The 12,468-nt window shown below is 57.3% G+C and overlaps 1 protein-coding gene across 2 annotated transcripts in view; it reads right to left on the reverse strand.

Moving 5' to 3' along the window:
- The window catches only part of PMP22 (peripheral myelin protein 22), a 31,890-nt gene extending 21,468 nt beyond the window's left edge, over positions 1-10,422 (reverse strand). Inside the window, exons 1-3 of one of the 2 annotated variants that reach the window (XM_058703044.1) lie at positions 10,250-10,422; positions 5,583-5,694; positions 4,119-4,218 (exon numbers count right to left, since the gene is read on the reverse strand). In XM_058703044.1, coding sequence (XP_058559027.1) covers positions 4,119-4,218; positions 5,583-5,660 — 178 coding nt within the window. In that variant the 5' untranslated portion in view covers positions 5,661-5,694; positions 10,250-10,422. Of the gene's footprint in view, positions 1-4,118; positions 4,219-5,582; positions 5,695-7,456; positions 7,607-10,249 lie in introns of those variants that run through there. The other variant, XM_058703043.1, reaches the window with a different exon arrangement.
- Between the last annotated feature and the right edge of the window lie 2,046 nt (positions 10,423-12,468).

Raw genomic sequence — 12,468 nt, forward strand, 5'->3', positions numbered from 1 at the left:
TATAAAGAAATAAGCAAGGTGACGGGTTAGGGGGCAGCCTCAGTGGCTCTGATAAGTCCTGCAGGCGTGGCGACCCACAAGGAAACAGCCAGCGCCCGGGGGGGGAGGGGGGGGGGTGGCCAGGCCGAGGAATCAGAAGGAAACACATCCACACGGGCTGCAGACGTTAGCAGCATTCTCTAAAATACTAGGAATTGTCAAAGAGGTAGATGTGGTGGAGGAGAATGGAGACTGACTGGTTCGGGGATGACCCTGAGACATCCCAGTGGAACCATCTAGAAGGTGGCTGCATATGCAGATCTGGAAGGTCAGGAGAGGAGGCCAGGCTGGAAGGAAACACAGATCCGAGAGACATGATGAAACGAGGAGACTTAGGGACTGGAGGTGGGGAGAACAAGAGGAAAGTCCAAAGGTCGCACGCTTTCCAATATGGATCTCTGTGAGAACGGCCGGTGCGGCTCTTAGAGCCCAGGATACAGGAAGGAGGAAATATTTGAATAATCCTAAAATAACGGGGCTCTGCCCAGAAACTGCCTAGGACCCAGCGGAGCTATGGTAAAGAGTATGACGGGGTAAAGAGAGGGGAAAGGTCAAAGCCCCGGAGAGAAGTGTTTCAAGCCAGGCTTACGGGGAGTGCTTGCTGTTAAATTTCTAGGAATCGAGAAGCCATGCTTCCCACGAGGCCAAGTGACTACATCCTCAGCCTCCCTGGTAACTAGGTGTGGCTGTGTGACTAAGTTCCTGTAAAAGAACACACACAGCAGTGTGAGTGAGGTCTCTCTGGAGACATTTCACGAAAAGGGAAGGGCGCACATTCTCCTCCTCCTTTCTCCGCCCTATCGCTTGAAGCCTGGATGAGATGGCTGGAGCATCAGCAGCCCTTGCGACCATGAGGATGAGGACCACATTCAAGAGAGAGCAAAGGAAAGAGCTAGAAAGTGCCTGGGTCTCTGACAACTTCACGAAAGCGCCGTAGCTCTCTCTTCTCAGGCCGCCGACCTCCCAAGAGAAAGGAAACTGTCTTACGGAAGCCACGGCCACTTGAAGAGGTGCTGTTACATTGCAGTCAATTTTAATCCTCATCCGAATACTAGCCGACGGATCCAACACGTCCCCTGCACTGCTGTCCCCTTGCTGTGGGTCACGTCATTGCCTTGGTAGGGATATCCTCCTCCTTGCCTGTATTTATTTAAATCCTGCCCATCCTCTGGAGGATGGATCAGATTCCACCTCCCACACGAGACTTCCTCCCTTGAACTCTGGCGCTGTCTGCCTGCCCCCACTCCTTGGGCATCTGGCCTATGCTGCCTTCCCAGTGATTCACCCCCCCACACTTATCTGCTGGCTCCTCAGAGAGGCTCAGGCCCCTCAAGGGCAAGGTCCACCATTTCCCAAGTGCTCGTATTCCCTGGGCCCGGGGAGGCCATCCATACAAGGTCATGATGAACAGGCTCCCCCCTAAGGTTCTTCCCGCCCCCCACCTGCAGCCAAGTTAAGGATGGACCCAGAAGGTATGGAAACGAATTCAGAAAATGAGAAGGCAGGTAAGACAGCTAAAACCACTTCTCATAGCAAGAGGTAGCTTGAGGGAAAGATCTAAGACTTCTCCCTCAGTCTATACAACCCAGCTGGTTGACCTCCATGAGGTTCACGTGGCAGGGGGCACCGTTCACACAGAAAACGAGGGGCAGATGTCATGCCCCAGGCCCCGCACGGACCAACGCAAGTCCCTTCGGTAAAAGCCAGCCAGTCAGGTCAACCGACACGTTTTCACCTAATGCTCCTGTAACATACTTAGCGATTCGTCGCTCTCGGTAACAAATCACTTTGGAGGACCTCATCCCAGAGGATGTTTGGAACAGCCTGAGCACAAACGCACAGCTCAGTTCATTCGTCAAGGCAGTCTAACGTTTGTAACTGCAGATTTTTGCGTCTGTGGTTTGCCTCGGAAACTGTTAAACGATCGGCCAAGCACAGGAGGCCCAGAGGATCCCCCGCCCCTGGTCAGAGCTGAAGTCCTAACACAGGCTGACCGGCCAGGGAGCCGTCAGCGGAGATAACAACTACTGGGGAAGCTTCCATGGAAACGTCTAACTTCGAAGAAGCCCAGATCCCTCAAAACATCTGAGAAGGCAGGTGCAGGGGAGAAGGGAGGCTCCCAGGTGGCCCTCGGAAAGCGACCACGTGGACTTGGAACCCACGCGAAAGACCCCAAAGCTGTCGTCAACAGACCCAAGAGGCGAGCTTGGCACATCAGGAGCCAATTGAGAGAAGAGAAGGGGCCTGCTGAAAATAACACGAGATGGGCTGCTGGCCGGAGATGACAGCCATTCACAACCAGGTCAAGTGCAGCACCAGGGGTCAGTAACCGGCCCCGAGGTGAAGGCTGCCCTCCTTGCCATGCACGGCCGGAGCGCAGTCTAGACAGCTGAGCCTCTGCCCCCGTCCGGACCTCAGAGTCCAGGATTTCACGCCAACCCCGAGTGGCATTTGACGCCTGGGGAGGCCTGGGGAAAAAGCACTCTCTGAGGCCGCATCACCACTGGTGACCACCAGGTGTCAGTAGTGAGCGGGGGCGCCACCCATCTGGAGTCTTCAGAGCACTTGAGCCAGATCCTGGTGGGGGGGGGGGGCACCGGATGCTGTGGCTTTGGGGGCAAACAGGGCTATCACCGCATTCTCAGGCATGCACGAGTATTTCATTTCAGTTACTCGGCTGTCAAGTCACCATGCAAACGCGCTGCACCCCGTCTAGGATGTTTTTCATCCAATATCCTTCACGCACTCCGAGAAAAGATTCCGGGCTGCTCACGTCCATGAGGACAGAAGCCTCTCTGTTTTCGCCCCACCCCCCACCCCCGGGAAAGCTTAAACGTAAAGCAGGATTTTCTACTCCTCGCCGATCCTTCCCCCTCAGACACTGCCCCGTAAGTGTTCTAGAAGTTTCTCTTCATACAGAGGTTCGAGATGTGGGTTTGCAATGCTTCAGTGACAGCTTGGGGGTTACTGGGTGCGGAGCCCGCAGGGACACAAAGCTTGTGCACCGTGCAAAAGCCAGAGCGGAGGGCCCCTTCCCTGCCTGCTTTATGGAGCTGGACCCAAACTGGTCTCTGTCAGCAGTTGTAACATCTCCAACGGAAATACTAGATCATGAGTAGCTTCAGCAACAACGGAGGCTGTCCTTGCTCGGTCTTTTAAAACCCGGGATGTCAGGAAAGCTTTGTCAAATCCTACAGCGACTTCCCTCTCCAGGCTGGGGACGTATCCTTTGGAGCACGGGCCCATGCCAAGCCCAGCCCACGATGTCCTCAACACCAAGCACTACGGTCCCTTTCAGGGTCCACAGTGACACTCAACAGCACCCAGCCACCCCAGAGAAGGCACCCCATTTACCTCTGCCTCTCCATATCCAAAGACGCGGGCGGCCCCTGCATCGGAGCACTCCTCTGAGTACAGGAAGTGTCTAGCGGGTCCCTCACTGCCAATTATCCCTTAACTGGAATCCAAGTAAGCCCCGCTTCAAATATCTCACAAGCAATGATGCCGAGGACAAAGGAGAAACACAGTTCTCCGCACGAAGGGCACTCCTAGGCTCGCGTTTAGCATTTTGCAAATAGCTTCGAGTCGCCATCTTGCCGCAAGGAAACACCCAAAGGTTGGAATGCCAAATGACATCACCACTGAGGCTCACGACCTCGAAAAGCGGTCTTGCCAACGGGGGACCAAAAGCTGGCCCAACTACTCCCTGGGACCGTCACTGAAACAGGAAGTGGCAGGACCTTTCTGGATAGAAATAGCCACCAAAGCAAGGATAGCAGTTGGGTCAGGAGACCCAACTGGGTCTGCCTAAGGTCTTGCCATGGTGCCACATTTATGGCTTATCTGTGCCCACGTTTCTTTGCTGACAAGAAGCCCGGCATCTTTCCGGGGAGAGATCATGTGCAGTGAGAGCCGGGGTCTTAGGTTAGCCAGGGAAACTTCTGCCCTTCTCCTGTCTCGGATTCCCAGTCCCCAATTGCATTCTGCCCCACCCCAGCAACAACTTTTGAGCTGCGTCTTCCAAGAACAAGGGTTTCCAGGTCTGGACTGAGAAATATGGAGCAAAGACCCAGTCTCACCATTTGCTGACGATGAGTAGCAGTGGTGGACGTTTCCAGAAGAAGAGGTGCTACAATTCTGCCAGAGGTCGGTTGCATGTCCATTGCCCACGATCCATTGCTAGAAAGAACCAGACATCTTCGATCAGACAGGGTGGTGAGGAGCGAAGGGAAGGGGAGAGAAAGGGGAAGGGAAGGCAAGAGCGGCCTCATCCGCCTGTCTACCTGGCCTGCCCCTGCCCTGCCCAGGGTGGCCCAGCCAGAGGCCACAGTCACGCTGGGGAAAGGAGAGAGGTGGGGGTCTGGCTCAGACATGTGTTGGGCGGAGGGCCAGCGTTTCACAAATGAAAAGCACTTTGTGAACAGAAAAGTTCACTCACACACACACACACACATGCACACAAGGTAGTACATGCAGAAGTATGTCCTATAGCAGAAGGAGCCATGAACTCAAGCCAGGACACCTGCATTCAAGCCGGCTCTCCTCACCCCGGATCTCCTGGGTGTCGCTCCCCCAAGCTACTGCCTCTCTGAGCCTGTCTCCTGGCTCCTAATTCCTATCAATCCCACAAGATTAAGAGGTTGTAAAAATGCTTACAAACGATGAAACAATCCACAGATCCCCAACATCACAATCTCTCACTCTGACATATTTCTCAACCTTGGAAACGGACAAGAATATCACATCTGGGATACGCGCCTTACGTTAAGAAGTTAAAACCACAGTAGGGGCGCCTGGGTGGCTCAGCTGGTTAAGCGTCTGACTTTGGCTCAGGTCGTGATCTCAAGGTTCCTGACTTCCAGCCCCCAGTCGGGGTCTGTCCTGACAGCTCAGAGCCTGGGGCCTGCTTGGGATTCTGTGTCTCCCTCTCTCTCTCTCTGCCCCTTCCCCACTCACGCTCTGTGTTCATACAGAGGAGGCTTTAGAGTGGAAGGTGCTATGCCCACATCACAAAGCAGACCGGGGGCTGTGAACTCTTTTCCGGAAGAGCCTATTTTAACCTTCCCATTTCCAGCCCTAAAGGGTGTTCCATGACATGTGGAGAAAAACAAACCTTCATAAATACTCCACTTCCTTCCTCAAGGAACCTACGGTGCAAAAAAAAAAAAAAAAAAAAAAAAAAAAAAAAAAAAAAACCAACCCTGCAATTTTATCAAATGAAGGTCGGGAAACCCTGAGGTCTCTGCACTGAAATTATTTGGCTTAAATGGAGGCCTGCGCCGCTCACCTAGTCTGGCGATCGCCTCCCTCCTACCCCTGAATCTGCTCGGGTTTTCTCCAAACAACTGAAAGGGGGCAGCCTGCCAGAAACTGCAAAAACGCCCCGGGGGCCGCCCGAGACTTTCACGTCGTTTGCAAATCAGGACGCGTCGCGGACCTGGAGGAATCGCCGCCCGGGAGGCCCGAGCCCTGGGCGGTTGGGGGGGGGGGGGGTCCGGGTGCCCCGCCTGCGCCCACCTCCCCGCTGCCCGCCGGGCACTCACGCTGACGATCGTGGAGACGAAGAGCAGCACGAGCACTGCGACGTGGAGGACGATGATGCCCAGCAACAAGAGGAGCATTCTGGCGGCTGGTTGTGCTCAGCGGAGTTCCTGCCTGCCGGGAAAGAGAGCCGAAGCTGGACGTGAGGCCCAACCAACTGGCCCGGGCGAGCGAGGGAGGGAGGGAGGGAGGGAGGGAGGAGGAGCGCGCGGAGGGAGGGTCCCCGCGCCGGCGGAATGCAGGGGCCTGGCTGCGCGCCCGGCCCGGGTCGCGGCGCCCGCACGCCTCCCGGCGGCCGGCCGAGAGAGGGCAGCAGCCGGCCGCAGCATCCCCGCCCGGCAGCCCGCGGGGGGCCCGCCGCCCACACGACACCTCTAGCTTCGGGGACGAGACGAGGGGGTACGCACGTCTAAGTCACCCCGGGAGGAGAGCTCTTCCCAGAGTGACCAGCGGAGGCCACGGCACACCTCCACCCACTCGGGGTTGCCTCCGGAGCACAGCCCCACGTGGGGAAGGAGGCAAGAGGAGGAGAGAGCCCCCTTTCCCTACGGGGTGGCGGTTGGGGGTCCGCGCGTGGGCGCCCCGATTTCTGCCGGAGGCCCGGGGACGCCAGCGGCACGCTGCGAGGGAGAGCGCGCGGCGGGGAGCTGGTTTCCCAGGCCCGGTGCGCTCCGCGTTCCGTTAGTCTCCCAAGTTTCCACCGGGTTCTGCCAGCGCCGGGGAGCCGTCCTGGCCCCGGCTCAGCCTGGCGTCCACACCGGCGGCTCCGGAGAGGAGGCGCAGAGCCGGGGGAGTGTGGGCAGGAAAGAAAGGCCCAGAGAGTGGCGGGACCCCTGCGCTTCCCGCCCACCGCGCGCTTCACCCCCCCCCCCCCAATCCCCTCCCGCCGCAGCCCCTGCGGGCCGGGCCCTGCGCTCCCGGGCTGGCCTCTCGCCGGTTCTCCCCGGTCCCGGCTGCGCCCCCGGCACGCGGAGCCGAGACATGACCCGGTTCGGCCTCGGCGCGCCGGGACGCGCGCCCAGGAGCCTTCACGGAGGGGGGTGGCGGGGGGGGGGGGGTTGGTGGCAGATGTCGGGTGGGAAGGAGAGGCGGAGGGTGGAGGGCTGAGTCCCAGGAGAACCGCAACCCGCCAGAGCCGGCAGGACAGCTTCCCCCACGCAGCTATGTGGTCCTAGCCCCTCGTTTTACAGCTCTTGGGGGGAAATGGAGACTGGGGTGACCCGTTAGAGGGTACTATGGCTGTGGAAGCCCAGCTGCATTTGGGGGCACCGTCTCAGCACAGGGCCTTGAGCCAGGGGAGACCACGTTTCAATAGGTCCGTTTTAAAAGTCCCCAATACCAGGCCCCTCCGCTGCTCTCCCTAAGCAACACAGTCCAAGGAACCCCTGGAATGTACGGGAAGAAATGAGCACGGCTTTCGGATTGTCTCCCAGACGGTTTAAATTAAATCCAACGGCTCCTAGAGCCGGGAGGGACAAGAGAAGGATAATCGGGTATATGGCTAGAAATGGGGGGGCCACGGGGGGCCAGCAGCCCCATCTCCGGGGTCCACCGCAGGGACTGCTTTGCCAATGAGTCCCCAAGTAGGCGCGTCTCCAGCGAGACCCAAAGTGCTCAGCCCTTGCCGCATATCCCCACACCGCCACCCGCGCCCCTTACGATTTAGGGACCGTAAGGCAAGGCCACATGGTGTCCCTACAAGCCCCGCAAGAACCAGACGAGCCAGACGGTGGTCCGCCTGTCCGAGCTCGGAAAGACAGCTCGCGGGCCTGGCCAGCCCAGTGCCCGCGCCTGCTCCGCGCTTTCTGGCACCATCGACGGAAGATGCCCACGTTTCTCCTCCATCTCCTCCACTTGTCCCTACTAAAGCACTTACAGCCCAAAGGGATAGTTGTCCCCGTTCCTCCAAGTGGCCTCCGGCACAAACTCGGCGCGGCTGGCTCGGCGGCTGGCGTCCCCGAAGACAGCTGCGCTGCGGGGCTGCGCGCGCGAAGCGAGGGGCCAGAGGGAGGCTCCCGGCGTTCCCCTTTAACGGGAACAACGCCCTGTCTGCGTCGCTGCAGTAGGGTGTGTCCCTGGGTCAGCGTGTGCAGGGGGGCGGGACTCGGGGGAGGAGAGAGGGCAGGAGGGAGGGAGGGCGGGAGACAGTTACTCGGCCTTCAATCCGCCTCGGGAGAAAGTCGATCACTGCAAAACCGCTGGGACTTTTACTCGCTACTAGCCGGCGGCCGAGCTTTCTCACCTCCGCTTCCTCTGGCTCCCCGAGCTCCTGGAGACCAAGTGTCGGCCAATAAACTGGCCCTTCCGCCCCCTCGGCCACGTGGGAAAAGCCCTCCCGAGGTCGCCCCCGCCGGGGCGCACGCACGTGCACTGCGCCCACGCGGGGACCGAGGCCGGATTCCTCTCCTCCGGGGAGGGGGGAGCCGGCACTTAAGCGCAGGAAGACGGCCCTCACCTCTCGGGTCCTGGCGCGCCTGGCCTGCCCTGGCATTTGTGCTGGCCACACCTGCACCGCGCCCTCCCGCGCTGTCCGTGTCTGCGCCCAGGCCGCGTGCCGGCTCCCTAGGACTCAAGGGACCCACTTTGCGGGCCCCGCTTGGGTGACAATTAGCAGGAGGAGGGAGAGTTCCGCCGACTACAGCACAGCGCGCCCGGGGGAAGGGGGTCTGGCTCCTGCTAGCCCGGACCACAGCCGGTTATGCTCCAGGCGAAGTTCGCCTGGCCAGGCTCCCAGCCTCCGCTGGCGTCCCCAGGCCATTGGGTGGGGAGTTGGCCATCGAGGTGGGGGAAGATCAGCCAGGGAAATCCGCTGATTCATAGTCGCCTGAAAGTGGTTCGCCCAGCGTCACAGGGACGGAGAGGCTAGCCCTTCTGGGCGTGGCGCAGGTGGGCCCCAATACGACTCTCGATGGGGGAGTGGGCGCGCAAGCCCAGAGCCTTAATGTGGATTTTAAATGTCTTTACTTACTAATGCAGCAATTCACACACACCCGGACTGCTAGTGTCCTGTCATAAAACCTCATCATTCCAACTGATTCAGACAACTCCATACTATTTTACTATTTGAAACCAGCTGTTTAGGGGCGCCTGGGTGACTCAGAAGGGTTAAGCATCCGACTCTTGACTTGGGTTGAGGTCATGATCTCTGGGTTCTGAGTTTGCCTCTCCTGGGGCTGACAGCGCAGAGCCTACGTCGGATTCTCTCTCTCTGTCTGCGCCTCCCCCACTCATGCTCTCTGTCTCTCTCTCAAAAAATAAACAAAAATAAATTTTTAAAAAGTACCTGCTTATGGTAGCTGATTGCATATTCTTGTCTTTAAGTCAAAATACATTGTCTGAAATACTCTTCAAACCACGGTCTTTTAAAAACTCTTATATTAGCCAATTAAAAAGATGACATGTGAAAGTTTGGCTCAATGCACATTATATGACAGGTGCACACATGGTCTGGGAGAGGCGGTGCGGGGCAACGCTTAGGCACGCTGGCTCTGGGCTCAGACAAAGCTGACTACTCAGAGTCGTGAATTGGGGCAAATACCTGAAGTTCCACGAGCTTCCATTTTTGCATCTACAAGCAGGACTGACAATGCCTACGTTAGAGGTGGCGAGTAGGGGGGACAAGGTGTGCGAGGCAGTTTGCATAGTGTCCGGAACGTAATAGGGACCAGGACCCAGTAAACTGTCACCATGGTTACCGTTATATCACATTTTGCCCTCACATCAAGCAAGGCTGAGCCCCCACCCCACCCCACCCCGCCCCCCCGCCAGCCCACCCCTTGAGCTAAAATAGCTTATGCCAATAGCATAACCAACCACAGGAATGACAGTGTGTTCTCTCCTCCTGGGTCATTTGATAGGTCAGGTATGCCCCAGGAACTATGGCCTCTCTTTATGCCATTCAGACTTTTATTTTATTTATTCCACCAGCCCTGATGTGGACACTATGTACCCAGTACTGTTCTAAGCACTTTCCAGATAATCAGCGTATTTAACTCAGGATTTCCTTTCTCCTCCTTTTCTTTTTTTCTTTTCCCAAGTAACCTTTTTACCGAAGCGTATGCATCTAGAAAAGAATACACGTCGTAAGCGACAGCCTGCCTCTTCCTCTTCCCAAGATTTTAGTCCCTAAGCGGGTGACACCACGCTGTGAGCTTTGGAACCCATGAGCTTGAACCCTTTTTTGCTCCTCCCTTACTGCCTCTCGCCTGTCTCCTGCCTGCACGGCTCCCAGGGTGGAAGACGAAACACCGCCCCGGGCAGTGTCCACCAGGCTTGGCCACACCCAGGGCCAGGCCAGGGCTTGACTACCGGTGGAAGCTTCTCCCTAACCTGCTTCCCAACCCAAGGTCCCCTGCCAGCCAGCTGTGTGTGCAGAACTCCATCCCATCAGGAAAAAAAAGCATTGGGTCCCCCTTCTCCCTTCAAATCTGGACGTGCTGGGGTTTCCAGACGCTCTCAGATAGAGCCTCTCCCCTCCCCAGCCAGAGTATATACCCAGCTTCTAAAGGAGGAGTTGAAAACCCTCTGACTGTCGGTCATCTGCAACACAAAAGCCCTGTCTCCCTGCAGCCCTTCCCATTTGTGATTTGCAGGGGGTGGGGGACTGGGCAGTTCTCGGAGAAGCACAAGCTTCCACTCTGCAGAGGGACAGTGTGCCAAGAAAACTCACCGGGCCGAATGGTGTAACCCCTTCCTCCACGAGGATTTCTCTGCTCCAAACACGAGGGATGCCAAGGCGGGGCCCTCCCCACAGGGCAGCTGAGAGACCAGCAGCTGGCAGGTTGTAAGCCCCACTGCTTCCAACCAGGCTCCCCGAGATGTTTCCCCGGGGGTGCTCCGTGTAACTGAAGCCAGGGCAGGCGTCTTTCCAGTTTATTCAGGGGCTGGTCCAATGCTGGGATATGTCATGGTGGCCTGAGAGCTTCTCAGCCTCTTCTGCTTAAAGAGACAGCGCCCAGCTTGGTCTACAGTGATCCCCAGAGGCCCTGCTCTTTTCCTCTGAGGAGGAAACGCGCCAGTGTGAGGTGTCCTATGTGTTAATTGCAGATAAGTTTCTTTTTTCCTTTTGTAAATCAGTATCATCATTTGAAAGAGCGCAGGCATCCTGCGGATGATGTTGACTACTGTGAGATCATTCGGTCCAAGTCAACAAGACTCGATTGAAGGCATTCGAACCATCGATAGATAGGAACGATAGGCTGGGAGGACAGTTGCAAAGTTATGGAGCGTTGGACCAAGGAGGCCACCAGTTTCTTCAGGCTCTTTGCATTATATGCGTCCTCCAGTCTCCTGGGTGGAAGTCCCAAGACAAGGGCACTTAGTTTTATTGAAGGAGTCTCCTGGAATTCTGGCAGTTTCCCCACCTCTTAGGACAGGGATGCCAATCCGTAGTGCCCTGTAGAGTCTGGGGAAGTCTCTCTTGGCCGCAAACACCTTATGTTTTGTCAGGCTCCACAGTCGGGAGGGGGGTCCCAGAGGCCCACTGCCCGTTCTGCCATCAGCCAGGATGTTTCCAGGCGCAGTGAAACAGTGTAACCCGGCCTGGCCTCGGGTCTCCTTAGCTCCGACTGCTCATTAAAATTACGGACAGCTTTGCACGCAGCCTGGCCTGGGCCCGTGTGCGAGAGTAGCTGACTCAGTGGTCCGGGCTGGGGCTCGGGTGTGGGTAACAGACGGTCAGAAGGCATCGGACGGTCACTTGTTTCTGCCTCGCTGCCTTCGGTCACGGTGCCCAAAATGGAAGTAATGCCCAGGGAGGGCTGTAGCGCCAGACAGGTTATGCTTCAGAGCCTTGCCAGGTAATAGAGGGGCGTAGGTGTATATTTGGTGTGCGTGAGAGAGAGAGACAGAGAGAAGAGAAAGAGAGAGGAGCTCCCTCAATCCTCCCCTGACTTAGGGCGTGAGGGAGGGCCCAGCAAGCAACGTTTTCAGCTTCCCCAGACAACCCCCTGCCTTGATGTCCCCAAGATCCTGCTTGAAGGTTGCGGCTGGCCCTCAGGCCGGAAAGCCTGAAGAGGTCTGAAAGCCTTTCTGCCCAAGGGCTACGAATTCAGAGGAAGAAAGGGTGGAGTAGGGGGGTAGGGCAGGGTGCAGGTGGGAAGCAGGGAGTTTGCTTATGGCTGGATAGTGCCAATCTGATCAGCCCTCCATCCTTCCAAGAGCTCCTTGTCCCAGGACCTCCTGTCTTGGCCCCGTGTGTCCTTCGATCCCCGCCCCCCATCTCCTGCAACCAAGCCCTGAAAACCAGCGGGCTTTGGCTGAGCCCTCTTTGATGAGCTCCTCGAAGCTTCCAGCCCCCAGAGCTGGTCCCTGCTGTGTTCCAGCAGCCCATCCATCAGGCCCTTGCACCCCTGTGTCTACCCACCTGGGCCAGGCTCTCTGCCTCCTCCTGGGCCCCCTCTTTCCTCACTCTGGTGTCCCCCCTCAGCCAAAAGAAACCCCAGCCTCTCTGTTTTGAGCTGTGTGTCCTCAGAGACATGGAGACTATCCCCTGGGGTCCCTTGAACTGCCGGGCACCGTTCTGAACATTCCATGTGATTATTAATCTTTACAACAACCTTATGAAATAGGCGCCCCATCACCCTTTTTTCATAGGAGGGGAAACTGAGGCCCAGCAAGACACTGAGTGGCTTTCTCCAGACACCCCACAAGAACATGACAAAGGCCATGTACGAACCAGGCATGGATCCTGATACGGTATACCTATCGTTACAGCCACCTTTCTTTTTCCCGTTAAAAAGGCAAGAAAGGGGGCACCTGGGTGGCTGAGTCAGCTGAGTGTCTGACTTGAGCTCAGGTCATGATCTCGCGGTTTGTGAGATCGAGCCTCGTGTCGGGCTTCGTGCTGACAGCTCGGAGCCTGGAGCCTGCTTCTCTCTCTCTCACTCT

This window comes from Neofelis nebulosa, chromosome 16 (assembly GCF_028018385.1).
Source record: "Neofelis nebulosa isolate mNeoNeb1 chromosome 16, mNeoNeb1.pri, whole genome shotgun sequence".
Classification (NCBI taxonomy): domain Eukaryota; kingdom Metazoa; phylum Chordata; class Mammalia; order Carnivora; family Felidae; genus Neofelis; species Neofelis nebulosa.